The sequence below is a fragment of the Cetorhinus maximus genome, chromosome 23, assembly GCF_964194155.1.
Source record: "Cetorhinus maximus chromosome 23, sCetMax3.hap1.1, whole genome shotgun sequence".
In the NCBI taxonomy this organism is placed as follows: domain Eukaryota; kingdom Metazoa; phylum Chordata; class Chondrichthyes; order Lamniformes; family Cetorhinidae; genus Cetorhinus; species Cetorhinus maximus.
In genome coordinates this window covers 18559576-18587120 of record NC_135901.1, presented here as the reverse complement: position 1 = coordinate 18587120, position 27545 = coordinate 18559576, and the positions used below count along the sequence as shown (strand labels likewise).

General features: G+C 43.3%; 3 protein-coding genes and 1 pseudogene across 6 annotated transcripts in view; 2 read left to right on the top strand and 2 right to left on the bottom strand.

Moving 5' to 3' along the window:
* LOC144697067 (uncharacterized) overlaps positions 1-10027 on the bottom strand; it is a 62323-nt gene extending 52296 nt beyond the window's left edge. Inside the window, exons 1-3 of one of the 3 annotated variants that reach the window (XR_013580297.1) lie at positions 10000-10027; positions 4518-7865; positions 3373-3429 (exon numbers count right to left, since the gene is read on the bottom strand). Coding sequence is in view for 1 of the 3 variants with exons in the window: in XM_078568868.1 (XP_078424994.1) it covers positions 6807-7756 (950 nt within the window). In the remaining 2 variants the exon portion in view is untranslated. The remainder of the gene's footprint in view (positions 1-3372; positions 3430-4517; positions 7866-9999) is intronic. The other 2 variants (XR_013580298.1, XM_078568868.1) reach the window with 2 other exon arrangements.
* Positions 1-27545, top strand: part of LOC144697047 (uncharacterized) — a 288147-nt gene that overhangs the window by 119268 nt on the left and 141334 nt on the right. The gene's annotated exons all lie outside the window — the stretch shown is intronic.
* The window catches only part of LOC144697176 (uncharacterized), a 245052-nt gene that overhangs the window by 192797 nt on the left and 24710 nt on the right, over positions 1-27545 (top strand). The gene's annotated exons all lie outside the window — the stretch shown is intronic.
* LOC144697038 (uncharacterized) overlaps positions 23568-27545 on the bottom strand; it is a 36389-nt pseudogene continuing 32411 nt past the window's right edge. Inside the window, exons 2-3 of the transcript XR_013580292.1 lie at positions 26793-26856; positions 23568-24852 (exon numbers count right to left, since the gene is read on the bottom strand). The product of XR_013580292.1 is annotated as an uncharacterized LOC144697038 (transcript). The remainder of the gene's footprint in view (positions 24853-26792; positions 26857-27545) is intronic.

The window sequence follows — 27545 nt, the reverse complement described above, 5'->3', positions numbered from 1 at the left end:
CCATACCACTGAATATCAAGCCATTGTTTCCAGGACTGTCACTGACCTCATCTCCTCTGGAGATCTTCCTCCCACAGCTTCCAACCTGATAGTCGCCCAACCTCAGACGGCCCGCTTCTACCTCCTACCCAAAATCTACAAACAGGACTGTACTGGCAGACCGATCGTGTCAGCCTGTTCCTGCCCCACGGAACTCATTTCTCGTTATCTTGACTTCCTTCTCTCTCCGCTTGTCTAGTCCCTTCCCACCTACATCTGTGATTCCTCTGACACCTTACGTCACATCAACAATTTCCAGTTCCCTGGCCCCAAACACCTCCTCTTCACCATGGACGTCCAATCCCTCTACACCTCCATCCCCCACCAGGATGATCTGAGGTCTCTCAGCTTCTTCCTCGAACAGAGGCCCGAACAATCCCCATCCACCACTACTCTCCTCCGTCTGGCTGAACTTGTTCTCACACTGAACAATTTCTCCTTTAACTCCTCTCACTTCCTCCAAATAAAAGGTGTGGCTTTGGGTACCCGCATGGGCCCCAGCTTTGCCTGTCTCTTTATGGGGTATGTGGAACATTCCTTGTTCCAGTCCTACTCCGGCCCCCTCCCACATCTCTTTCTCCAGTACATCAATGATTACTTTGGTGCTGCTTCATGCTCTCGTCGGGACCTGGAAAAATTTATTAATTTTGCTTCCAATCTCCACCCCTCCATCATTTTCACATGGTCCATCTCTGACACTTCCCTTCCCTTCCTTGACCTGTCTGTCTCAATTTCTCTTGATACACTGTCCACCAATATCCATTACAAGCCTCCCGACTCCCACAACTACCTCGACTACAGCTCCTCATACTTCGCTTCCTGTAAGGACTCCATCCCGTTCTCTCAGTTCCTTTGCCTCTGTCGCATCTGTTCTGATGATGCTACCTTCAAAAACAGTTCCTCTGACAGGTCCTCCTTCTTCCTTAACTGAGGTTTTCCACCCACGGTAGTTGACAGGGCCCTCAACCATGTCCGGCCCATCGCCCGCGCATCCGCCCTCACGACTTCTCCTCCCTCCCAGAAACATGATAGGGTCGCCCTTGTCCTCACTTATCACCCCACCAGCCTCCGCATTCAAAGGATCATCCTCCGCCATTTCCGCCAACTCCAGCATGGTGCCACCACCAAACACATCTTCCCTTCACCCCCCCTGGCGGCATTCCGTAGGGATCGTTCCCTCCGGGACACCCTGGTCCACTTCTCCATCACCCCCTACTCCTCAACCCCCACCTACGGCACCTCCCCATGCATACGCAAAATATGCAACACCTGCCCCTTCACTTCCTCTCTCCTCACCATCCAAGGGCCCAAACACTCCTTTCAAGTGAAGCAGCATTTCACCTGCATTTCCCCCAACTTCGTCGATTGCATTCGTTGCTCCCAATGCGGTTTCCTCTACATCGGAGAGACCAAACGCAGACTGGGCGACCGCTTTGCAGAACACCTTCGGTCTGTCCACAAGAATGACCCAGACCGCCCTGTCACTTGCCATTTTAACACTCCACCCTGCTCTCTTGCCCACATGTCTGTCCTTGGCTTGCTGCATTGTTCCAGTGAAGCTCAACGCAAACTGGAGCAACAACACCTCATCTTCCAACTAGGCACTTTACAGCCTTCCGGACTGAATATTGAGTTCAACAACTTTAGATCTTGAACTCCCTCCTCCATCCCCACCCCTTTTCCATTTCTTCCCCCTCCCTTTTGTTTTTTCCAATAATTTATATAGATTCTTCTTTTCCCACCTATTTCCATTATTTTTAAATCTATACCTTTTATGCCCTTTTAGTCTTATTTCACCCCACCCCCACTAGAGCTATCTGTACCTTGCGTGTCCTGCTTTCCATTCTTAATTAGCACATTCGTTTAGATAATATCACCACCTTCAACACCTCTTTGTTCTTTTGACTGTGACATCTTTTGGTTATCTGCTCCTATCACTGCTTGCTTGTCCCTACAACCTCCCCCCAACCCCCTACCTTAAACCAGCTTATATTTCACCCCTCTCCTATTTTTACTTATTTCTGTTGAAGGGTCATGAGGACTCGAAACGTCAACTTTGTTCTTCTCTGCCGATGCTGCCAGACCTGCTGAGTTTTTCCAGGTATTTCTGTTTTTGTTTCCATTCCTACCCTGTGCTCACAATCTCCTCCCGCCTCCCGAACCATCCGCTCCTCCTCACTCTGTCACCATGACTGACACTGAGCATGCTCAGAGCGCACACCCACACTGCACCTGCGCACTGGACTCCTATAGTCATTGATTGGGGACTTTCTGCAGCGCGGGGTGTTCTGGGTAAGTAATCTGCCATTGATACTGTCAAGAAAATATAATAATTCTCATAATGTTATTGGAATTTATTGTAAAAGAGAGTAATAGTGGGCTGTGTCTATGTGCCTATATATACAAATATATATGTATATATGTGTGTGCTTGTGAGATTTAATTGAATTAGAGGCAGAAAGTCTGGGTGCTTTGATCTAAAAATAAAGTTTAGGTTTGAAATGTTAATTAGATAAACAAGGGGAAATTTAGAAACATCGTTGTCATGGGAACATTTGTATTTTGAAATAAGCTAGACTAGATTGTTTTCAAAGGAGGGGTGACATGTGTCACCTAGCCAAGTGAAATTTAGAAACAGTTTATTTTTCCCAAAGATTACTGTTAAAACTGAGTGCTCTGAGAAGGTTTTATTATCAGGGAGATAAAGTCCAAAGACATAGTGAATCATTGGGCATTTGCATTCAAAGAGAAAGGTATGTAGAAAGAAGAGAAGACTTTGTAAGAGAAGGCTTTTTAATATCTTACAAGTGTGTGAAAAGTCTTCAGCATCTGTGCCTCAAGCTGCTGTCCTCAAAGGACTGAAGTTAAGAAAACTCACTTGGGATTCGACTTGCTCAGGGTATCATGTGTTTTTTGCCCAGGTCTTTTAAAATCTATGTGTCTCACTGTTGCCTTAACAAAAGTGTAACTGGGAGTTAGATTGATTAGGGGATTAAGAAGTTATCATAGTAGTAATTTGTAGATCTATGTTTGTACTTAAAATCATTTCTTTTAATAATAAATGCTTAATTTTATTTTATAAAAACCTACAGACTTGGTGGTCTTACTGCTGAATTCAAGACATACATCGCAAAATTTATACAACTTGCAAAACAAGTTTTGACAGTTGTTTCAAGTTTCCCTCTGGGATTTGAACAGATCGGCATTTACCACCTGCTGTGTCATAACAGATAGCTTGAATTAGTGACAGAAAATTTAATGTTTTGGCATTCCAGACGAGATCAGGGCCAGGAAGTGCAATGCATAAAATAAGTACTTAAAGTATGTAGATACCCGAATGGCTGGACCTTCTTCCCAGATGTATTCTCTGCAATTCACTCCCACCTCCACCTGCAATTTCAGATTGGAAAAAAGGTCAAAAGTTGAAATCCACAAAGATCAGTGTTTGGACAAACAATCTGCTGAGTTTTTCTATCACTTTCTGTTTTTATTTCAGATCTCCAGCATCCATAGTATTTTGCTTTTATTTCAGTGCTGTTACTCATAACTTACATTGACAATGTGGACTTGTGAACAAGTAACTCAGTATCAAAATTTACAGTTTGATACCAAACTGGGGATGAATATCTAAAACAGAGCACAATGAAACATGATGCAAGAAGACGTTAGAAAACTTGCAGAGTGGTCAGTTAATTGGCAAATGAACTTTAACATGGATAATATGCAATAATGCATTTTGGTAGGAAAAGTACAAACATCACCTGCACCTTGGAGAACAAGAAAGTTAAAGAACAATCTCGGGGATACAGTGAGTAAATAGTTAAAACATCATCACAAATCAGCAAATCAATTAGAAATGCTCACAAAGGACTGGGATTAATTTCTAGAGCTACGGAATTCAAAAATGGTGAAATTGTGTTCAATTAGTATCGGACACTTTGCACAGTTCTGGTCCCTGTACTATAAAGGACAAAGAAGCACCGTAGAAAATGCAAAAAGATAATATAAGAATTGAGAGATTACAGTTATTGGGAAAGATTAAACAGATATTAACTTTATTTCTTAAAAAAGATAAGACTTAGAGGTGACTTGATAGAGATTTTTGAAATTATGAATAGATTTGTAAAGGGTAGATGTGGAGCAAATGTTTGTATTTGCAGGAGAGTCAAAACTAGGGCCATAAGAACAAGGTAGTTCCTAATAAATCCAACAGGGAAATAAGGAGAAATGTCTTTACCCAGAGAGTGGTTAAAATGGGGAACTCGCTACCCCACAATGCAGTTAAGGTAAATACTTTAAGATGTTTTCAAAAGGAAACTAGATGAATACATGTGAGAAATGGGATTACAAAGATGAGATGAAAGGCTGAGATAAGGTAGGAGAATTGGAATGTGTCTTGTATGAAATATAAACCCCAGCACAGACTCATTAAATTGAATGCTCTGTTTCTGGACAAGATATTCTTTGTAATCTCCTACCGGCTCCTGATCACCATGTTCCACATCCACCGCTTGTACCATACATGTTCAAAGTACAGCCTGTGTTGAGTAATTGGATTGGACTCATGTCGTCATTGATGGGGTCCTGTAGACATTCTTCCACGTGGAAAATTATGGATTGTAACAGTTGAAAGTTCAGTTGCTGAACATAATTTTTCATCAACAGATCAACAACGGACTGAATGGCCTGTTTCTGCAATGTAATCCATGTACTGTTTCTGATATGGCAGACTTGGATTAATGCTTAGGTATATATAACTGTGGCTGAGGAGGTGAATTAATACTCGGGCCCACAAAAGCCCCCCACCATAAACTCTGTTCACCTCATCACCAGCTCCATCCCCCTTCCTGGCCACAGTCTGTGACTGAACCAGACCAATTGTAACCTGAGTTTCCTTTCTGAACCTGAGCTGAGGGCTGAGCTACTGACAGCATGTCTTCTCCATCACAAAGATCACCTCCTTCCATCTCTGTCACATCGGTTGTCTCCATCCAACCACAGCCCATTTCCTGCTGAATTTCTCATCCATGCCTTTCTTACCTGAAGATTTGACTATTTTAATTCTCTCCTAACAAGGCTCCCATCTTACACCCTGCATAAACTTACACTCATCCAAACATTTTCTCCATGGTCAGCAGTTTTTTTTAAATTCGTTCACGGGATGTGGGCTTCGCTGGCTGGGCCAGCATTTATTGCCCATCCCTAGTTGCCCTTGAGAAGGTGGTGGTGAGCTGCCTTCTCAAACTGCTGCAGTCCATGTGGTATAGGTACACCTACAGTGCTGTTAGGGAGGGAGTTCCAGTATTTTGACCCAGCGACAGTGAAGGAACAGTGATATATTTCCAAGTCAGGATGGTGAGTTTAATGGTAACAGAGTGAATAGAGCAGAAGGTGGGTTAGCTCTGGTTGGAGTAATTGGAAGAAGTGCGGCTCAGTGTGATGTGATAGAAAAGTGTCACTGAAATTGAAAAGGAGGAATCTACAGTACAGTTGTGAGACCAGCCTTGTTATACAGAGCAGAAACTTGGACAATATCAAGTAGAGAGGAACAACAACTGGATACTAATGAGATACAGATACTGAGATGGATGTGTGGCATGACAAGAAAGGACAAGATGGTGAGGAACAGAAGGAAGAAAACAAGGAGAACAACAACAACAACATTCTTTCCTTCTTTCTCGGGATGTGGGCAAGCTGGCTAAGCCAGCATTTATTGCCCATCCCTAGTTGCCCTTAAGAAAGTGGTGGTGAGCTGCCTCTTGAACCGCTGCAGTCCATGTGGTATATGTACACCCACAGTGCTGTAAGGGAGAGTGTTACAGGATTTTGACCCAGCAGCAGTGAAGAAACGGTGATATATTTCCAAGTCAGGATGGTGAGTGGTTGGTGGGGAACATGCAGGTGGTGGCCTTCCCATGTGTCTGCTGCCCATGTCCTTCTGGATGGTAGATGTTGCAGGTTTGTCGAAGGAGCCTTAGTGAGTTGCTGCAGTGCATCTTGTAGATGATGTCACTGTGGATCACTTGTGGAGGGACTGAATGTTGAAGGTGGTGGATGGGGCACCAATCAAGCAAACTGCACTGTGCCGCATGATGTTCAGCTTTGGGTGGTGTTGGAGCTGCACTCATCCAGGCAAATGGAGAGTATTCCATCACACTCCTGACTTGTGCCTTGTAGATGGTGGGGAGGCTTTGGGGAGTCAGGAGGTGAGAGACATGCCGCAGAATTCCCAGTCTTGACCTGTTCTTGTTGCCACACTATATATATGGCTAGTCCAGCTCAGTTTCTGGTCAATGGTAACCCCCAGGATGTTGACAGTGGGGTATTCAGTGATGGTAATGCCATTGAATGTCAAGGGGAGATGGTTGAATTCTCTGGTTGGAGGTGGTCATTGCCTGGCACTCGTGTGGAATGAATGTAACTTACCACTCATCAGCTCAAGCTTGGATGTTGTCCAGGTCTTGCTGCATATGGACATGGACTGCTTTAGTGTCTGAGGAGTCGTGAATGGTTCTGAACATTGTGCAATCATCAGCCAATATCCCTACTTCTGACCTTATGATGGAAGGATGGTCATTGATGAAGCAGCTGAAGATGGTTGGCCCAGGACACTACCCTGAGGAACTCCTGCAGTGATGTCCTGGAACTGAGATGATTGACCTCTAACAACCACAACCATCTGCCTTTGAAGAAGGAAAAAACAGATCCCAATGAACATGGTCCAGTTCTGAAAGTGGTTAACAGCAAAATAAATGCACAAGAGTTACTCGTGAACTCGCTTGTGTTTCAGTAGGTTGGCTGACTGAGTGAATCCCCTCCCACACTCAGAGCAGGTGAATGGTCTCTCTCCAGTGTGGGTGCGCTCATGTCTCAGCTGGTTGGCTAACTCCATGAATCCCTTGCCACACTCAGAGCAGGTGAATGGTCTCTCCCCAGTGTGAATTCGCTGGTGTGTCAGTAGATGGGATGACCGAGTGAATCTCTTCCCACAGTCGGAGCAGGTGAATGGCCTCTCCCCGGTGTGAATGCGCTGGTGTTCAGTGAGATTAGATGATTGCTTGAACCCAGTCCCACAGGAAGGGCATCTGAATGGTCTTTCATCAGTGTGAACACGTTGATGGGACATCAGTTCCCAAATACTTTTATAACAATTCCCGCAGTCTGTGCATTTAAAAGGTCTCTCCCCAGTGTGAACTCGCTGGTGTGTAAGCAGGTTGGATGACTGACTGAATCCCTTCCCACACTCAGAGCAGGTGAATGGTCTTTCCCCAGTGTGAACTCGTTGGTGTGTCAGCAGGTGGGATGACCGAGTGAATCCCTTCCCACACTCGGAACAGGTGAACGGTCTCTCCCCAGTGTGAACTCGCTGGTGTGTCAGCAGGTGGGATGACTGACTGAATCCCTTCCCACACTCAGGGCAAGTGAACAGCCTCTCCCCAGTGTGAACTCGCTGGTGGGTCAGCAGGTGCGATGACTGAGTGAATCTCTTCCCACATTCAGAGCAGGTGAATGGTCTCTCCCCAGTGTGAACTCGCTGGTGTATCAACAGGGTGGATGACTGAGTGAATCCCTTTCCACAGTCCCCACATTTCCACAGTTTCTCCCTGTTGTAACTACACTTATGTCTCGACAGGCCAGATGATCGGCTGAAGCCTTGTCCACATACAGAACACGTGTATGGTTTCTCTCTACTGTGAACGGTGCTTTTTCCTTCCATGTTCAAAGGCTGATGATATTTAGGTTACAATAAATTGAGCAACTCTGTCAGATCCTGATGTGATATTTGGTTTGAGATTCCTGACTGCAAATCCTCTGCTTCTAATATCCTGCGAAATTGATTTAAAACAGATAAAAGGGAGTGAGAGAGACCCCATAAAAATACAAAAGCAGCATGTGAAATTGAGCTGAATGAATCTGGTAATTTGTGGAACTGGTACAAAGAAAAAGTGACCACGAAAGCTGCCAGATTGTCACAAAAAAAAGACAACTGGTTCACAAGTGTCCTTCAGGGAAGGGAACCTGCCTCCCACTCTGGATCTGAGTGTACACAAGAGTCTGTGAGGAGAGAGGGAGACGTGGGAGAGGGGGTGAAGGAGAGGGATTCTATATGTTTACAACTTGACCAGAACTTTGACAGAATCTCCCAAATCTTCAAACTCAACCATGTAGAAGGGCCAGGGTGGTGGGTGCATGTGAATACCATCGCCTCCAAGTTCCCCTCCAAATCACACACCGTCCTGACTTGTCTGATGTCCAGTACTGGATGAACAGAAATGTCTTTCATAAAAATGCTGGGAAGATTTTTTAAAAATTCATTCATGGGATGTGGGCATCTCTGGCTAGGCCTACATTTATTGCTCAACCCTCATTGCCCTTGAGAAGGTGCTGGTAGACCAATCAAATTGGCTGAAAACTGGCATCTGTGATGCTGGCGACCTCTGGAGGAGGTTGAGATGGATCATTCACTCAGTACTTCTGGCTAAAGATTGTTGCAAATGCTTCAGCCTTACGCACTAGAACACCTAGATCCCTCTGCACCTTGGAATTCTGCAGTCATTCTCCATTTAAGTAACACACTGCTTTTTTATTCCTCCCACCAAAGTGAACAACTTCACATTTTCCCACATTATACCCCATTTCCCAGATCTTTGCCCAATCACTCAACCTATATATATATGTGTCTGCAACCTCTTTATGTCCACTTCACAACATACATTCCTACATATCTTCATGTCATCTGCAAATTTAGCTACAATGGCTTCACTCCCCTCATCTAAGTCATTGATATAAATTGTAAAAAGTTGAGGTCCCAGCACAGATGCTGTGGGACTCCATTCATCACATCCAGCCAATCAGACAAAGACCAACTTATACATACTCTTTGTTTTCTGCCAGCCAGCCAATCTTCTCTCCATGCTAATATGTTACACCCTACACCATGAGCTTTTATTTTTTGCGATAACCTTTAATGTGGCATCTTATCAAATGCCTTTTGGAAATCCAAGTACAGTATATCTACAAGCCCCCCTTTATCATCACCAAGGCTGCCCATTTCAGTAACATCATCCAACTCCATCCTAGTCTCAGTTCCTCTGCTGCTGAAATTCTTGATCAAGTCTTGATCACCCATTACCACTGTGCTTGCTGAGGTACAAAGTTTCCAGGCTAAGAAGCACCTAAATTTTAAATTTATAATCTTTGCTTTCAAATCTCTTCATGATATCGCTCCTTCCTATCTCTGTGATCTCCTCCAGCCTCATACCCTCCAAGATGATTCTTAAAACCTATGTCTGAGCAAACTTTTGGTCATCTGCTGAACATCTCCTTCTGTGGGCTCAGTGTCAAAAGTTGCTTCATAAAACTCCTGTGAAACACTTTGGAGTTTTCTATTTTACGAAAGGCGCCATATAAACACACATTGTTGTTGTTGATTTGGACATATGTCACCATTCCTTCATCAACACTGAGTGAAATTCCTGTAACCCCTTATCTCACAGCATTATGGGAGCACTTTCACCACTCAGACTGCAAAGGTTCATCATCTCCACAGGTAACAGTGTTATACAATTCTATGACTCAATGATTCTTTACAGACAGTCCCTGTTCATAAGCATGTCCCCTTCCTTTTTAAGTACTCCATGCTCATTCATCATTTCTTTCATTTGCAGACATTTCCTGACAATCTCAATATTTAGAGACGCTCCCGAACCTTTATCACTTTCCCTCCATTTACAGACGCTTCCTGAACAAGCTGACAATGCGCACGCGCTGGGCCTCGCCGGCCTCACCCCAGAGTCAGACCCGAGCGGGAGAAACCGGAAACCGGGGAGTCGGGGATAATGTTTACGGTTTCTAGTCGCGTCCTAAGTAGAAAATGTTGCCGGTTTTATTTTGGGCTCTGGATCGCACTCGGTCTTTGTAAACCCTCCATTTTAAACCCACTCGCTCGAGCTTTCTTACCGTCTGTCGCCATCGCCTGCGCATGCTCAGATCACAATGCCCGGATAATGATTGACGGCAGCTCCGGATCAATAGGAAGAGGGGGCGTACCTGGAGGACCGCTCGGAAGCGTCTAGTCCTCCAACCATTCGGAGTGAATGAGGAGAGGGGCTGACACCAGGATCTCCTCCATTGGCTGAAACTCTGCATCATTTTGAAAGTTGATTTGTCTCAAACTCAGGAGAAAACTGGATCTTTCTGTTTGTGGCTTTAAACCCTGTGGGTGTGGAGCAAATATTTCAACATTTGTTACTGAATAGATTCATTCAGGACAAAGAGCAGGAATTATTTCGGGACATTACACAGTGTAGCGATTGTTTTCCTTTGAACCCATCCCTTGGAGAACAGTGTGAATTAATGGAAGAATTCGTAGGCTGCTTAGAACCATGGAACCATAGAACACTACAGCACAGAAAACAGGCCATTCGGCCCTTCTAGTCCGTGCCGAAATATTATTCTGCTAGTCCCATTGACCTGCACCTAGTCCATAACCCTCCACACCTCTCCCATCCATGTATCTATCTAATTTATTCTTAAAACTTAAGAGTGAGCCCGCATTTACCACGTCAGATGGTAGCTCGTTCCACACTCTCACCACTCTCTGAGTGAAGAAGTTCCCCCTAATGTTCCCCCTAAACCTTTCCCCTTTCACCCTAAAGTCATGTCCTCTCGTGTTTATTTCTCCTAATCTAAGTGGAAAGAGCCTACTCGCATTTACTCTGTCTATACCCCTCACAATTTTGTTAACCCCCCTTCCGTGTCTGGAACTATTTAATTCCAGCCGATTTGTTGTTCCGGCTCCAACCGGGAGAGTTTGAGGAGCTCCCACAACTCACACAATGGGAGAGAACAGCCAGACCTGCCAGACACACCTATGCTATCTGATGTCAACCCAGAAGGAGCTGGGAAGCCGTCTCCACTCGCTAGGACTGTCTGCAGAGAGGTTTCTGGCTCAGAGGCAGGAATGTTTCATTTTTATCAATAACCCTAAATCCCTCAAGTTCCATTTAACTGACAGGGCCTCTTCATTTCTAAATCCGCTTCATTGTTTAAATAAAGTCTTGATTTTATGTTTGCAGCTTCATGGTGACATTTACATCATCTAACCACTCCCTTCCTTGAGAGAGTGTAGAACTACAATAGCTGCAGAATCAAACTATTCTTATATTTGCCCAGTATTTTCATTATCCTACAATGAAAGGTCTCTGTTTATTATTGCTTAGTTATTGTGAATCTAATAAAGCTGCTCCAATGGTCATTCTAATTCAGTTTGCATTATGTTTAATCTTGGACTATGATGTCTGCTTCTGTTTCTGCTCATCTTCAAGTTCAATCTGGTTTCACTGGAATGAACTTTCTGTGGTCAGAATTCAGTTAAACAACCTGTTCATCTGCAGGTATTCTCTCAGTGCCTTGGTGCCTGTGTTAGTTATTCAGTCGTTATTTAATACTTCATCAGCAGCCTCTCAACTCAAGGATGACATCTACTCAGGGTGGTGAGTTTCTGCCATGGGTGTACTTGTGACTGAACAGACTGATTCTTGACCTGCAGCTCTTTGGACTCATGGGGCAGGAATCCATGAAGTATTGGGACCTGGAGTGCAGAATTTGCTTCCATTTCTTTCCTTCTCTGCTGTTGCTCTGCCTCATCATGAAGACGTGACTCAAAGTGTGATGCAGCTTGATGGAAAAGTTGTCGCCATTCTTAACAATTGGGAGAAAGCTCCTCCAGGTCATTAAGGTCAATGCTGCTGCACTTCAAGGTGAGCAGGCTGCAGAAAATTGGTTTGCATTTCATTAAATATTAAAGTTTCAGGGGTGATATGATGCTGGTTTTTAAAATGATCAATGTGCTTGTGAGGGTAGATACAGGGAAACTATTTGCTGTGCTGGGGGATCAAAAACAAGGAGGCAGAATCAAAACAATAGAACCTGGAGTGAAATCAGGAACAACGTGTTCAGACAAAGATGATGGAAATCAGGACCAACCTCTCCAAAAAGCTGTGGATGCTGGGAGGTTGGGGGTGGGGGGGGGGGAGGGGGGGGGGTCGCAATTGAACTTTTCAAGACATGAATCGATTGAATTTTAAGTAAAGGTAGCAAAGCAATTTGATCAAAGATGGGAAAAGGGAGTTGTGGTTGTCACGTGGCTGTAAGAGACTGTCTTTAATATTTAACAACACAAGTGAATTATCGAACTTCTCTTCACATTTAAATGTAAATGTTTTGATAATGTTTCTGCTCAGTTTCAAATCGGGGTCCTTTTGCGTGTTTGGTGAACGTGATAACCACTACAGCACAGAATCACTGTGCTGCCGAAATCCAATGGACCTGACCACAGTGTTAACCTGTGCAGTCTTGCAGCAGCACTTTGGGTCTTTGATTTGAAGAAATGGAATTCAGCTGCTATAATCAGTAATGCTGGAATCAGTCTGATTTAGCAATGTCATCACAAAATGACACAGCACATTAGGAGACAATTCAGCCCATCGTGTCTATGTCAGCTTTTTACAAAGAGCTTTCCGATCAGTCCCAATTTCCTTCTCTTTTTCCAGAACCCTGATTTTTCTCCCTTTCAAGTCATTGTCCAGTTCCCTTTTGAAAACTCTGAGTGAAGGGAAGCAACATTGAAAGAGGTGCAGGAGTTTCTGCAGTGTCCATGCGCACTGTGTGATCATTAACAAAGTTTCCCTGACCTAATGACATGAAGAGTTGTACTCGAGATTCTCATATAGTTTTTGAACAAAAAAAAGTATTTATGCAGCTGATTTCATACTGAACTTTCAGATCAAGCATGTCCTCATTTTTCTCAGTCACTCTATACAATTCAATTCCCCTTTCTGTATAACCTTGAACAGATGCCATTAGAGGAAAGGAGTAGTGTGGCCGAGTGGACTAAGGCTCCAGCCTCTTTGGAGGCATGGGTTGGAATCCCACCGCTGCCGGAGTTTCGGTCGGTTCATCTTTTCAGTCAATTTAGCCAAATCCTTCCATGTGTGTCCAGGACATGTGCAGTGCTCCATTCTAGCGGAAAGATCGAGGAGAGGCAGCAGAAATTGCAGGGCAGCCAGGAATAGGTGGGGCTGCATATCTTCATTCGCTGCTGTAACCATTGTATGCTCTTAGGCACAGAACATTAAAAGGTACATGGCGCGTGTGTACAGAGCTGAGCAGTTAAGGTAATTGGGTTTGAAATCCTTCAGAGGTTTCTGATACAAGTTCACATCCTGCCAGACTACATTTCTCACTGCTCCTGATTTAAGAATGATTTATCGAATTAATTATCTAATGGACGAAAAGATTTTCCAAATGCTCCTGTGTATTTTTCATTTCCGTTCTGTTCATCTGTAAGCATTCACCAAAGTTGCAGGTGGAAATGGAACAAAAATGGAGCCAATTTGGTGACATCCATGCTTTCTGGATGTTTGTCTTCCCTGGCACCTCTGTCACTCTCGGTGTCTATGTCTGTGTGTGTTTCTCACCTTGTGTCAATGTGGTTCAGTTCCCTGAACGGGTAAACGCATTTTTACTATCGCAACCTTGACTCACTTCCATTATGTATCTTCATGGAAATGGCACAGAGAATAACAGTCACTTTAAAAGTTGCAAGAGGAGATTGACCTTTCTGTATTCTTTCAGCAGTTGGCTCCGTAGCTCAGTGATTAGCGCACTGGTCTTGTAAACTAGGAATTGTGAGTTTAATCCTTGCTGGACCTCCAGTTGAATTTAGCTTCTGCTGATGTTAGCTGTGGGGAGAAAACAAATTGGCTTTAAGGAGATTTTGGCAACAAAGATAGCAGATAAAGCTTAATTTCATCATAGGTGAAGGTGTTTGATTTAAAATTGGTAAAGTGAGTAGTTATGTGATCAACTGAAAAAGCAGGGAGGTTATGCTTCAGTTGTACTGCACACTGGTGAGACCACGTGTGCAGTAGTGGTCTCCTGCTTTAAGGAAAGATGCAAAGTTAGAAGTAGTTCAGAGAAGGTTTACGAGACTAATACCAGGAATGGATGGGTTGCCCAAGCAGATTCTCTCTATTCCTACATATATTACCAACATAGTTATGCATTGTAAGTGGGACAGATTAGGCTTGTATGCACTGGAGTTTCGAACAGTAAGAGGTGACTTAATCAAAACCTTTAAGATCCTGAGGGGTCTTGACAAGGTGGGTGTGGAGAGGAAGTTTCGTCTTGTGGGAGAATCTAGAACTGGGGGTCACTGTTTAAAAATAAACAGTCGCTCATTTAAGACAAGAATGAGGAGGGTTTTTTCTCTCTCAGAGAGCCGGGAGTGTTTGTAACTCCTTTCCTCTAAAGGCATTGGAAGCGGAGTCCTTGAATATTTTAAAGGCAGAGCTAGATTTTTGGTTAACAAGGGGGTGAAAGGTTATTGGGGGTAAGAAAGAGGTTACCATCAGATCAGTCATGATCTTATTGAATGGTGGAACAGGCTTGATGGGTCGAGTGGCCTACTCCAGCTCCTAGTTCGTATTTTTACATGTTCTTTGAGTCCAGGCTGCTTACCAACTCAGTGCCCAAATGCCACAAAGTCGAGAATGTTTGAAATTTTCACTGAGCAACATGTAAACAGACAATGGATTCACTCAGTGCGAGGGTGTGTTCCAGTTCTAGATGTGCAATCATAGAATCAATTTATATTTGTTGCTTTAAACCCAATATTTCTAATGGGTTGGATGTGATGCAAATATTTGATCCAACTTATCTCATTTTCTTTGAAATAAATATTCGTAAAACTATTTGCCTGGGAACTTACTGGATAACAGCAGGGCTGGCAAAGTTTGGACAACATTTCCTTGCAGCCAAAGGACACAAAGCAGAACTGTGTCGGTAATATGAGTAGAAGCAGGAATGGAGAGAACCTACTTGGCCCTAGATGGTGTAAAACCACCAATGTTTGGGTTAACAGCTGAATTCACTAAACAAGATATTACACAAACACCCTGTGACCTAGTGGTTAGGATTCGGTGCTCTCATCGCCCAGGTTTGATTCCCGATCTTGCTGTGTGCAAAATATCACAACCAGAAACTAATTACTGATTCAAAAAAGTCTATCATCCCAACACCTCATCCCCTTCCCACGGCACCTTCCCATACAATCGTAGGAGATGTAACACCTGCCCCTTTACCTCCTCCTTCCTCACTATTCAAGGGCCCAAATACTCCTTCCAGGTGAAGCAGAGATTTATTTGCATTTCTTTCAATTCTGTCTACTGTATTCGCTGCTCCCAATGTGGTCTCCTCTACGTCGAGGAGACTAAACGCAGACTGGCTGCCTGCTTTGGGGAACACCTTCACACAGTCCACAAGCATGACCCAGACCTGCCTGTCACTTGCCATTTCAATTCACCATCTCGCTCTCATGTTCACATTTCTGTCCTTGGCCCTCTACAATGTTCCAGTGAAGTCCAGTGCAAGCTGGAGTAACAGCACCTGGTCTTCTGATTAGGCACTTTACAGCCTTGTGGGCTCAGCATTAAGTTCAACAAATTCACGCCATGAACTCTGTCCTCCATGTTGTATTTTTCCACCCACCACCATCCCCCCCGCCCAAGAGTCAGTCTGTATCTTCTTCTCAGACAGAGCTGACCCTTTGGGCGGGATTTTCCTGCCCTGCCTGCCGCCAGGATCATCCGGTCCCGCTGAAAGTCAATAGGCTTTTGGCTGGGCCGTGAATCTCCCGCAGCGGGACCCGCCATGACGGGGCAAGAAATTCCCAAACTTTCTCTGCAATTAGCACATTCAGCTACTTTGCTTTCAGACAGTGCTGACATTTATTCTGCGGTCAACACCTGCTTTAGTCGTGAATACTATCATTATCATTCCCTTTGTCTTGTGTTCCATGACATCTTTGTCATTTATTCTCTCCTGACCTCCAACATATGCCTGACCTTTCATTTTGCTCCACCTGCTGCCTCCCCAACCCCTGCAACAGCATTAAAACCATCACATTCCTAGTTCTAAGAAGAGTCACATGGACTTGAAACTTTAACCACGTCCCTGTCTCCACAGTTGCTGCCAAACCTTCTGAGTTTTTCCAGAATTTTCTGTTTCTTATGTCAGATTTACAGTATCTGCAGCATTTTGCTTCTATTATATATAAAAAAAAGAATCACATTTGACACAAACATTAATTCTGTATGTCTCCACAGATGTGAACAGACCTGTCGATAACTTTAGTGCCCTCTGCTTTTATTAGAGCACGAATTACTGGCTTTATCATAACATAAAATACATAGCAAGTTGACAAAATCAGTGGAATGATGAGCACAGTTAAAGTTCCACGTGGGTGATATTAGATAGAACCAGAAATGTCTGAGATGGAGAGTACAAGTTAAAAGGTGTGACATGAAAGTGGAAGAATTTGATGTCAGTCAAATCCTTTTCATGATGAAAAGTCTGCCATGCATTACCTTGTAAGTTTCACAGGAGCTGCAATGATTAGGTTGGTGAGTTTGGATGTGGAAATTTGCATTTCAACAGCTTCTGGTACTATTTCGCCACACTGTTGATTTCATATTCCAGCCAATAGCAATGGTTGTTTTAATTGTCTGAAGAAGTAATTTGTGTTCTATTTGAACATGTCATTTTGTAGGAGGTCTCTGTTGAAAGTGGTCTGGAATGAAAAAAGAATGGCAGAAGTAACCTTGATAAATTCCATTTCAGGGCATTTTCCATAGTGGTTAGGGTTCTCCACTCTCAGCACCATAACCTAGGCTCGATTGCCAGTCAGGGAATAAAAATGTATTATTCCTACTAAAAAGACATGCTTTAATTCCTGATTGAAAACAAAAAACGCAACAGCTTTTTCAGAATCAGTGGAGTGAGTTGAAGTTTCCAATCAGAAATGGAAATGTCACACCTGCTCCAGGTCAAGAACAAATAAAGATACTGAGTTGGGAAGTAAAAGGAAAAAAAGGAGGGCTGTGATAGGTTGCAAAGCATTGGCTGTGGAGATGTTGGTGCAAGGCAGAATATGAGTGGGAATGGGGCAGATTTTACTGAAGCATTGTGTGTAGTTCTGAGAATGGCACCTTAGAAAGGATCAACATTGATCATGGAAACAGCGCTGTGCCGATCCACCAGGACATCAGTTCTGGGATGTAAGTGGACATTTTATCCTCCATATGATTGAGGTCATTCGAAACTGCTGCCCGTATCTAAATTCGCAGCAAGTCCCATTTCCCTATCACCTCTGTACTTGCTAACATACACTGGCTCCTGGTCAAGCAGTATCTTTAGTTAAAATTCTCCTCCTTGTTTTCAAATCCCTCCATAAACTTGCTCATCCCTATCTCTAATCGCCCAGAATCTCAAAACCCTCTGAGATATCTGTGCTGCACTAATTCTGGCCTCATTCCTAATCACAATTGCACCACTATTAATGACTGTGGTTTCAGTTGCCCAGGCTCCAAGCTCTGGAATTCCCTCCCTTCATCTCTCTGCCTCTCTACCTCACTCTCTACCTCACTCTTCTCCTTTTAGACACTCCATAAAACTTACCTCTTTGACCAAGCTTTTGGTCATCTGATCCAATATCTTCTAATGCGGGTCAGTGTCATACTTTGTTACATAATGCTCCTGTGGGACCTTTTGCTGTGTTAAAGGCGCTATAAAAATAAAAGTTGTTGTGGCTGTATTGGTTAAGGAGAGCATTGCAGTGCTGGAGAAAAAGGATGTCCCAGAGGGTTCAAGGGCAGAATCAATTTGGCTAGAGCTAAGGAACAAAAAGGGTACAATTACATTGCTGAGTGTAGTCTATATACCACCAACTAGTGGGATGGATGTAGATGAACAAATCTGCAGGGAAATTACAGAGAGGTGCAAACATCATAGTGTAATTATAATGGGGACTTTAATTACCTCAATATTGACTGGGATAGTGTAAAAGCAGAGAGGGGAAAGAGTTCCTAGTGTGCTTTCAAGAGAACTTTCTACAGCAGTATGTGTCCAATCCAACAAGCAAGGAGGCACTTCCAGACCTCGTCCTTGGAAATGAGGTGGGCCAAGTAGATCAAGTGTCAGTGGGGGAACATTTAAGAGACAGTGATAATTGTATCATAAGGTTCAGGATGGCTGTAGAAAAGGACAATGGGCATAAAAGCAAAATACTGTGGGTGCTGGAAATCTGAAATAAAAACATGAAATGCTGGAAAACCTCACAGGTCTGACATCATCTGTGGAGAGAGAAACAGAGTTAATGTTTCGAGTCCATATGGCTCTTCTTCAAAGCTAAGGAGAAGTAGAAATTTGATGAAATTGATACCGTTTAAGGGGGTGGAGCAGGTGAAGCTGGAAAGAAGGTCAGCGATAGGTGGGAGCTAAGGAGAGACTGACAAAGATGTAAGGGACAATAGGCAATCCAGAGTAAGAATAATTAACTGGGGAGAGCCGACTTCAATGGGACAAGAATGGAGCTGGGCCGGATAGACAGGAACCAAAGGTTTGCAGGAAAAACTGTAACAGAATAATGGGCTACCTTCAAAGAAGAATTGGTTCAGGCAGTCAAGCCATAATTCCCTCAAAATGGAAAGGTAGGGCTGAGAACCAAGCAGAATACAGAAGGTTCAGAGGAGAGGTGAAGGAGCAAATAAGAGAAGCGAAGCGGGATTATGAGACAAGACTCTCAGTCAGGGAATGAAGCTTACAGCAAAATTCAGTTAATGTTGGGATACTGAATTAAAACAGAATATGCTGCAAATACTCAGCAGCCCCAGCATATATGGAGAGAGAAATTGAGTTATATTATGATCCCTGCTGATGTTACTACTGGACAAATCATATATTAGCGTGGAACACGGCTTGATAGATCCTAATTTTTTTTTTTTGTTTAGAAACGTGGAGGGCAGCTACTGAACAGAGTCACAGAAGTCAGCCGATGAACTTTTAACAAAAGAATAAAGCATTTATTAAACAAGAAAAGATTAACTATATTACAATACTCCTTCACCCACAACTATATCTTTACAGATATATACAGATTTGTAAGGATAACAGAAGTTACAAAGGCTATCTTATACTCTAATGTTCGCAGTTAGTACACACTCTATGTAAACCAATAGGAGACTTGTGGTCAGGTGCACCATACTCTGAAACCAAGTGACAGATGCCACCCCAAACAGATGCAATGGATCTTTCATCAAATCCCCCTTCCCCAGACACTTATCACACCATGACCCAACCGGTCTCAATGAACTCGATCTTTGCCACTCTCAAAGAACCTCCATGGAAACTTCTCCCAAATGACACGTTTTCTCAGATGCCTTCCACAAGTCTCCACCTCCAGGGTTTCAAACTCTCCATCTGATGTCCCTATCCCCTGGATTGCCACGTTCATTCAAGCCTTCTTCCACACACCCTCTCTCTGGTTCAGCCATGCCAACAGAACACCACTGCTTCACATGCCATAGTAAAGAGTTACAGAACTTCAACTGTCTACTTGGATCGCCTGACTTCTTGCAAGCCTATTTTGCCTTAAGTCTGCTTCCTGCAGCTTTCTCCCCTTTAAGCTTGGAGCCTCCCTTTCTGCTCCTTGCTTTCACTTGCACTGAACAGGATCTTTTCCAGATTCCTGTCCTTGTCCTTAGACTTAACTGTCCTCTTGGGACCTTTCCTGTTCCATTCCCTGATTTTAGGGACTTTCTTCTTCAGTTTTTGGAACCTGCTCCTGAGTGTTCCATCTGTGTCTAGTTTCTCCTGGCACCTGACTTCAACTGAACTCAAACTGATTTCTCTGTGTCTCTCTGTCTGGACCCCTGTTGCTAGGCAACAGCACAGTTTTTTCTACCTTGTGTTTGTTTAACTCCCCTTCAAGAGCCGTAAAACCTAATTAAAATGCAGGCATCTTTTAAAGTGAAACTGAAACTCAAGCTCCACCCTTTCTTAACACACAAATACAGAAATACAAATCAAACTTAAACTTAAAGATAAAACTAATTCCTAACACCCACAAATACAAATACAACTTAATTAAACTTCCTATAGTTCATAACAATTTATCCCTTGAAAGAAAGAAAGCTTCACAACAGTGAATGTGTCTTTACAATGGCCTTGCATCGCCAAACACAAACTTAACATCATAAACCTCTAATAATAGCTTATTACATACTATATTAATAAATCTACCATCTATTTTCACAACTAAACGTGTTTTATTGTACAATTACAAAAATTTAATTAAAACAAAGTCCATAAATGTAACAAAACTGGCAGAATTTGTCCATCATGGCATTATCATAACTCAACCCCTGTGTTTCTTTTTTCTCTTATTCCCAGTCTTTAACTCAGCAAAGAATGTTTCATTCAAGGCAACAACCCAATTGTCCTTTTCATCAGTTGTAGGTGTAATTCTATCCTCAAGCTCATTTTCCGAACTCACATGCGGTAAATTTTTATTTCCATTTATCAAAGTCAAAATGCCATTTTTGCACATTAACATCTAATTTCTTCTTTGATCAAAATCTCTTTTCATCATTTCATGGATGGTGTTGAGATGCCTTTTATGTTTACACAAATGGGTTTCATACTCCTGATTGGTTTGATCTTTAATTTTTTTATGATCATGTTTCTTCCAATCCCACTTTAAACAGGTCATTTTCATTTCTCTTTCAGCAGCATTAATTGTTTTCTCCCTTTGGAAATTCATTGTTTGTTCTGACTCTTCAACTCTTTTACACAATCCATGAACCATATCATGCCACTCCTCAGCAGGCTTTGAATGGTCATTTGCAAACTGTCGAATTGCCTGGATTCCAACTTCTGTATCTTGTATATTGGCACTGGCAAGCACTTGTAAATCAGTGTCTCTAGTGAATGAACTGAAAGGGTCATTTTGCGCTTTAAGTCCTTTTTGTTGATGCTTCTTAGTTTCCAATTCTGCAGGCACTTCAGTTTTTTCTGTCTAGCCCATTACTGAAATTGATATACCAGAAATTGGACCACCATTCAGCAAGAAATGTTTACTCACAGAACAACTTCAGAACGGTGACACTCCATACCACACACTTTCTCCTTCATTTCCTCCAGTTTGCATTGAAGTTCGAGAATCTCATTATTCTTTTCCCGATGAAGCTCTAACCGTTCATTAGTTTTGGTTTTTAATTCTGCATTCAACCAATTATTCTGACTTACCAACAATTCCTTTTCTTGCTGAATGCATTTTCCATGATACTTCATAAGGACTTCTGATGCTTGAAGCTCATCAAGTTTTAACTGAAGATTGACCTTTGTTAAATTTGCTTCTATAAATAAATCATTCAGACATTTCAAGTCCTCCGCCAAGTGCCCTACTCCCCATGGCTGATTCTCAATTGTTCTCACTAATTCTCGTTTTTCATTAGAAAACTCCTCTTTTGTACGTGAAAGTTGGTTTTCTACATTAATAAGGTTTTCCTTCAATAATTGCTTCATTTCTGGCCACAGTAATTTTCTGAAGTTTGTTAAAGTCAGCATGATCAACTACCTGCTGCAATACAGTTATCACCACATTACTGTCTCCACTAGCCAAATCATTATCTAGAACAAAACCTACCCCCTCAAAGGCTGATTTAGGAATAATTCCCACCGTAACAATTCCATTTACAAAGTGACTTTACAAGTTGACTTTACACAAAGAAACAGGTTAATAAATTCCATTAATACCTCGTATTAATACTTCTTCCTTCATAAAACTGCCTGAAACACAAATTGTATCATCAGCCACCATCAATGGTTGATCTGCTCCAGTATCCCTAAAAAGTTTGATCTAGTTACTTATTTTGCTTGAGGAATAAGGGAACACTTCTCCCTTCCAGGCTAAACATCTAGAACATCTAATAGCCTGTCTTCCTTCACCAGTAATCAAATAAGAATTCTCTGGACTATCCTGAACCATACCCCCCTTTCCTGTGGGTTCTAAGGGCACACGTTTCACCTGGACTACTGCTACAGTTTTAACAACCATTTCCTTTTCTGATGCAACCTTTCCTGAGGATTCCTTAGTCCTTAGACTGCTCATGTGCCCACCGTAAAGAGTTACAGACCTTCAGCTGTCTCCTTGGATCTTCTTACTTCTCGCAAGACTATTTTGCTTTAAGCCTGCTTCCTGCAGCTTTCTCCCTTTTAAGCTCGGAGGCCTCCTCTCTGCCCCTTGCTTTCACTTCCACTAAACAGGATCTTTTTCAGGTTCCTATTCTTGTCCTTGACTTAACTGCCCTCTGGTACCTTTCCTGTTCCACTGCTTGGTTTTGCTGATTTTCTTCTTTAGTTTTTGGAACCTGCTCCTGCAGTTCCCACTCCTGTGTCCAGCTGTTCCTGGCACCTGGCTTCATCTGAACTCAAACTGCTTTCGGTTTCTCTGTGTCTTTCTATGTGGGCCTCCGTTTGGCAGACAACAGCAAATTTTTTCTACCTTGTGTTTAGCTCCCCTTCAAGAGCTATGAAACCTAATTGAAATGCAGGCATCTTTTAAAGCGAAACTGAAACTCTAGCTCCCCCCTTTCTTAACACACAAATACAAATCAAATTTAAACATAAAGCTAAAACTCATTCATAACATAAATACAAATATATCTTACTTAAACTATCTCTACTTCCTAACAGTTGCAGCAGCAAGTAAATAAGGTGGGGTGAAGACAGGTGACGTTATGAAGATTGAAATATCTGGTATTAGTGATGGTGTGGATATGTGGTCAGAAACTCATCTTGGGGTCAAATCTGACACCAAGATTGTGAACAGCGTGGCTCAGCATCAGGCTGCTCCCAGGGAGAGGGATGGACTCAGTATTTATGGAACAGTATTTGTAGTGGTGACTGAATGGCTTTGGTCTTCCCAATTTTTAACTGGGGGAAATTTCTGCTCGTCCAGTACTGGGTGTTGGATAAGCATTTTGAGAATTTAGTAACAGTGGAGGAATGGAGAGGGATGGTGGGGAGGTAGAGCTGGGCGTTGTCATTGTACATGTGAAAACTAACACAGTGCTTTTGGATGATGTCACCTAGTGGCAGCTTGTAGATGAGAAATAGGAGGGACCAAGGATAGATCCTTGGGGGACACCAAGAGCATGAACTTTGGAGAAGAAAGGGAGGTTGGAGATGGAGTGGTAGTTTGCAGAGATGATGGGGTCAAAGGTTGATTTTTAGAATGGGCGATGTCAGTGCATTTAAAGGTGAGAGAAACAGTACCAAAAGAGAGACAGAACTGCTAACAGTATCAGCTAAAGTGGGGAAGATGAATGATCAGCAGCTTAGTGAGAATAGGGCCAAAGAAGTAAAAGATCAAGGACAAGATGAGCTCTGAGAGGCCATAACAGGAGACAGGAGCAAAACTGGAAAAATATGTGAGCTCAGGGCTCAGATATGAGGGAACTTTAGAGACAGTTTGTCCTGGTGGGCTAGTGGAAGGGAGGGAAGCAGCAGAGGCAGCTGATTGGATTGTCTCAATCTTAGTGACAAAGAAGCTCCATGAGCTCCTCACACTTGTTGTTGGAGATGAAGATAGAGGAGATGGGGAGAGGGAGAGCCCTTCAAAAGTAATTAACTTGTGTTTGAGATATTAAGAAGACTCAACACACTGTATTTAACACAAAGATGATTTATTTTACTTTTATTTTCAATATCAGCAGACACAGACCACAATGAACATGGTTCAGTCCTGAATGTGATTAGCAGCAAAATCCAATCACTTGTGAACTCGCTGGTGTTTCTGAAGGTGGGACATCTGAGTGAATCCCTTCCCACACTTGGAGCAAATGAATGGTTTCTCCCCAGTGTGAAGTCGCTGGTGCGTCAACAGGTGGGATGACCGAGTGAATCCCTTCCCACACTCAGAGCAAGTGAATGGCCTCTCCCCAGTGTGAACTCGCTGGTGCGTTAGCAGGTTAGATAGCTGAGTGAATCCCTTCCCACACTCGAAGCAAGTGAACGGTCTCTCCCTAGTGTGAACTCACTGGTGTCTCAGCAGTGTGGATGACTGACTGAATCCCTTCCCACACTCAGAGCAGGTGAATGGTCTTTCCCCTGTATGAGTGCACTGGCGTACACTGAGTTGAGATGATTGCCTGAACCTAGCTCCACAGTGAAAGCACCTGAGCGGTCTCTCATCAGTGTGAACGCCTTGATGGAACATCAGCTCCTGGGAGCTTTTATAGCACTTCCCACAATCTGAGCACTTAAAAGGTCTCTTGTCGGTGTGAACTCTTTGATGTGCCATCAGGTTGGATGAATTAATGAATCCCTTTCCACACTCAGGGCAGGTGAACGGCCTCTCCCCAGTGTGAACTCGCTGGTGTGTCAGCAGCTGGGATGAACAAGTGAATCCCTTCCCACACTCAGAGCAGATAAATGGCTTCTCCCCAGTGTGAGTTCGCTGGTGTGTACTGAGGTCAAATAAATGCTTGAAACCAGTCTCACAGTGAGAGCACCTGATCCCATCAGTGAGAATTCTTTGGTATGTCAACAGGTTACATGAATGAGTGCATCCTTTCCCACATTCGGAGCAGATGAATGGCCTCTCCCCGGTGTGACTGTTCAGAAGAGTTTCCAGTTCAGATGGGTGATTGGATCCCTTCCCACAGTCCCCACATTTCCACATTTTCTCCCCATTCTGACTGCATTTATGTTTCAACAGGCCAGATGATCGGCTGAAGCCTCGTCCACATACAGAACACGTGTACGGTTTCTCTCCACTGCAAACTGAGCTTTCTGCTTCCATGTTCAAAATCCAACAATATTCGGGTTACAATAAATTGGGCGACTCCATCAGATTCTGAAGCGATATTTGGTTTCAGTTTCCTGACTGAATCCTCTCCTTCTAATACCCTGTGAATTTAATTTAAAACAGAGAAAAGTGAGTGAGAGAGAACCCACTAAAACACAACGGCAGGTTGTGAAATTGAGCTGAATGAATCTAGTAATTTGTGGAATTGACACGAGGAAAAAGTGACCAAGAAAACTGCTGGATTGTCATAAAAACCCAACTGGTTCATTAATGTCCTTCAGGGAAGGGAACCTTCCAACCAGACTGGGCCTATGCAAGACTCTGGCCTCTATGGCAGGAGAGAGAGAGAGGTGATAAAGGCAGTGGGTGAAGGAGAGGGATTTTATATACCTACAGTTTGACCATAACTCTAACAAAATCTCCCAAACCACTAACCTCCCACCACCTAGAAGGACCAGGGTAGCATGTGTATGGGAACACCATCACCTCCAAGTTCTCCTCCAAGTCACACACTATCCTGAATTGTCTGAAATCCAGTGTTGGATGAACAGAAATTTCTTGCATATAAATACTGGGAATCCTGAAGCCAGCATCTTCAGTTTGCACTACAAACTCCATTTCCCAGCCACTAACTCTATCCTTCTCTCCGACAACTGTCTGAAGCTGAACCAGACTGTTCAAAACTTCAGTGTAATATTTCACCCCAAGATGAGCTTACAACACATATCCACATCATCAGACAGACTGCCTATTTCCACCTTAGTAACATTACCCGACTCCATCCTAGTCTCAGCTCACCTGCTCTGAAACTCTCATCCATTCCTCTGTCACCTCTAGACTTAACTATTCTAATGCACTCCCAGCCGGGCTCCCAGATTCAACTCCACCATCTAAAACTCTACTTTCCATTTCCATACTTGCACCAAGTCTTGTTCACCCATCGCCATTGTGCTTGATGACCTACAAAGGTTTCCGGTTAAGAAGAACCTAAATGCTCAAATTCTCATCCTTATTTTCAATTTCCTTCAAGGCCCCTCCCGATGTCAGTAATCTGTTCCAGTCTCACAACCCTCCACAATATCTGCGCTCATCTAATTCCCACCCCCTGAGCATTCCTGATTTTAACTGTGCCACTTTGGTGGTTGCGCCTTCAGATTCCAAGGCCATGAGCTCTGGAATTTCCTCCAAAAACCTCCCTGCCTCTCCACCTCAATTTTCTACTTTAAGACACTCCTTAAAACCTATTTAACCCAACCTTTCATCATCTGCCCTAATATCCGCTTATGTGGTTTGATGTCAAATGTTGCTTTCTAACATTTCTGTGAAATGCCTTGGACATTTTATTTTGTTAAAGATGCGATAGAAATACAATTTATTGTTGCTGATTTGGACATTTATCACTGTTCCTTCATCATCACTGGGTGAATAACCTGTAACTCCTGACCTAACATCATTGTGGCAGCACCTTCACCACACGGACTGCAGCGGTTCAAGAAGGTCAAACATCATCTCCTCCACAGGTAACTGGGGATGGGTAATATCTGCTGCTGGTCTTGTTAATGATACCAAATGACACCAAAATCCCATTTAAACTTTTAAAATATATATATTTGCAAAGCAGGTTAAAAGCATCCATGGAAATATTTGTTTCTAAAACAATACGTTTTTATGTTGTATAGTGTCTGTTCAATAACCTGATTTCCCTAGAAACTACCACCTTTGACAATTTCACATTGGAATTTTCTGGGCCTGACTGAGTTCCATTGTCCTCTGGGTCAAACCCAGCTATCTCCTCTCCTCTATCTCCGCAACAGCTCAAACTGATGCAACAAAGGCTTTGAAAAGAAAATTGGATAAGCACCTGGAGAGAAAAAGTTGGGCTGCGAAGAAAGGGCAGGGGAGTGGGACTAGTTGATTTGCTCTTGCAGAGAGCCAGCACAACGGGTGAAATGGCCTCCTTCTGTTTTGTAATCATTCTTGGATTGCATGAAAAAAGACCGACATTGGAGGCCAGAGACCAAGCTCTGGAACAAACACTCACCTCAAGACAATTCAGTTCCTAATTAGTTCATCTCTGATTCTGGACTCGATTCTATGAGCAACACCTGTAATAAAACAAAAACAAAATAATGCAGTTGCTAGAAATCTCAAATGTGATGAACAAGTGCTGGAAATACTCAGAAGGGCAGGCAGTGACTATGGGAAGACAAAAAGAGTTAATGTTTCAGGATGTGCAGAATGAATTAACGTCACCAATATGATCCCGCATGCGCACTGTTGCCGCTGGAGCAAGATGGGCCTCTTCGCAGGGAAACGCCCCGGAGCTGCAGACTCGGGACCAGCAAGGTTTTATTTGGAGCTTGATACCTACATCGGATTTTGCATTTCCTTACATCTCCCTCCCCACCCTCACTTCCCGGCTGCGTTCCTCCCGCCAGCCCACCCGCTCTTGCCCATCGCCAAAATCCTCTGCCGCATTCGCACGGCTCCGAGCAAAGTGAGTCTACGCATGCTCCGGATAAGTCAGCGCTGCGCCTGCGCACTAGCCTCCTGCGGAGAGAATAGAACACATTCACACCCGCAGGGAATCCTGGGTAACAGCAGCGCCTTTGTAATATCCAAACACAGAAAAGAAAATCATTTTGTTACGCAATTGAGATAAATTAATTTTAAAAATCCCTTGAATCTGTGCGCTGCTATGTTCCATCTCTAAAAGTGATTTAACCATCTGTTCTCCTGTGGAAACACCCTGAGATTTTAGAACGTTTCCCATTGGTTTCCCTCTGTCACCTCT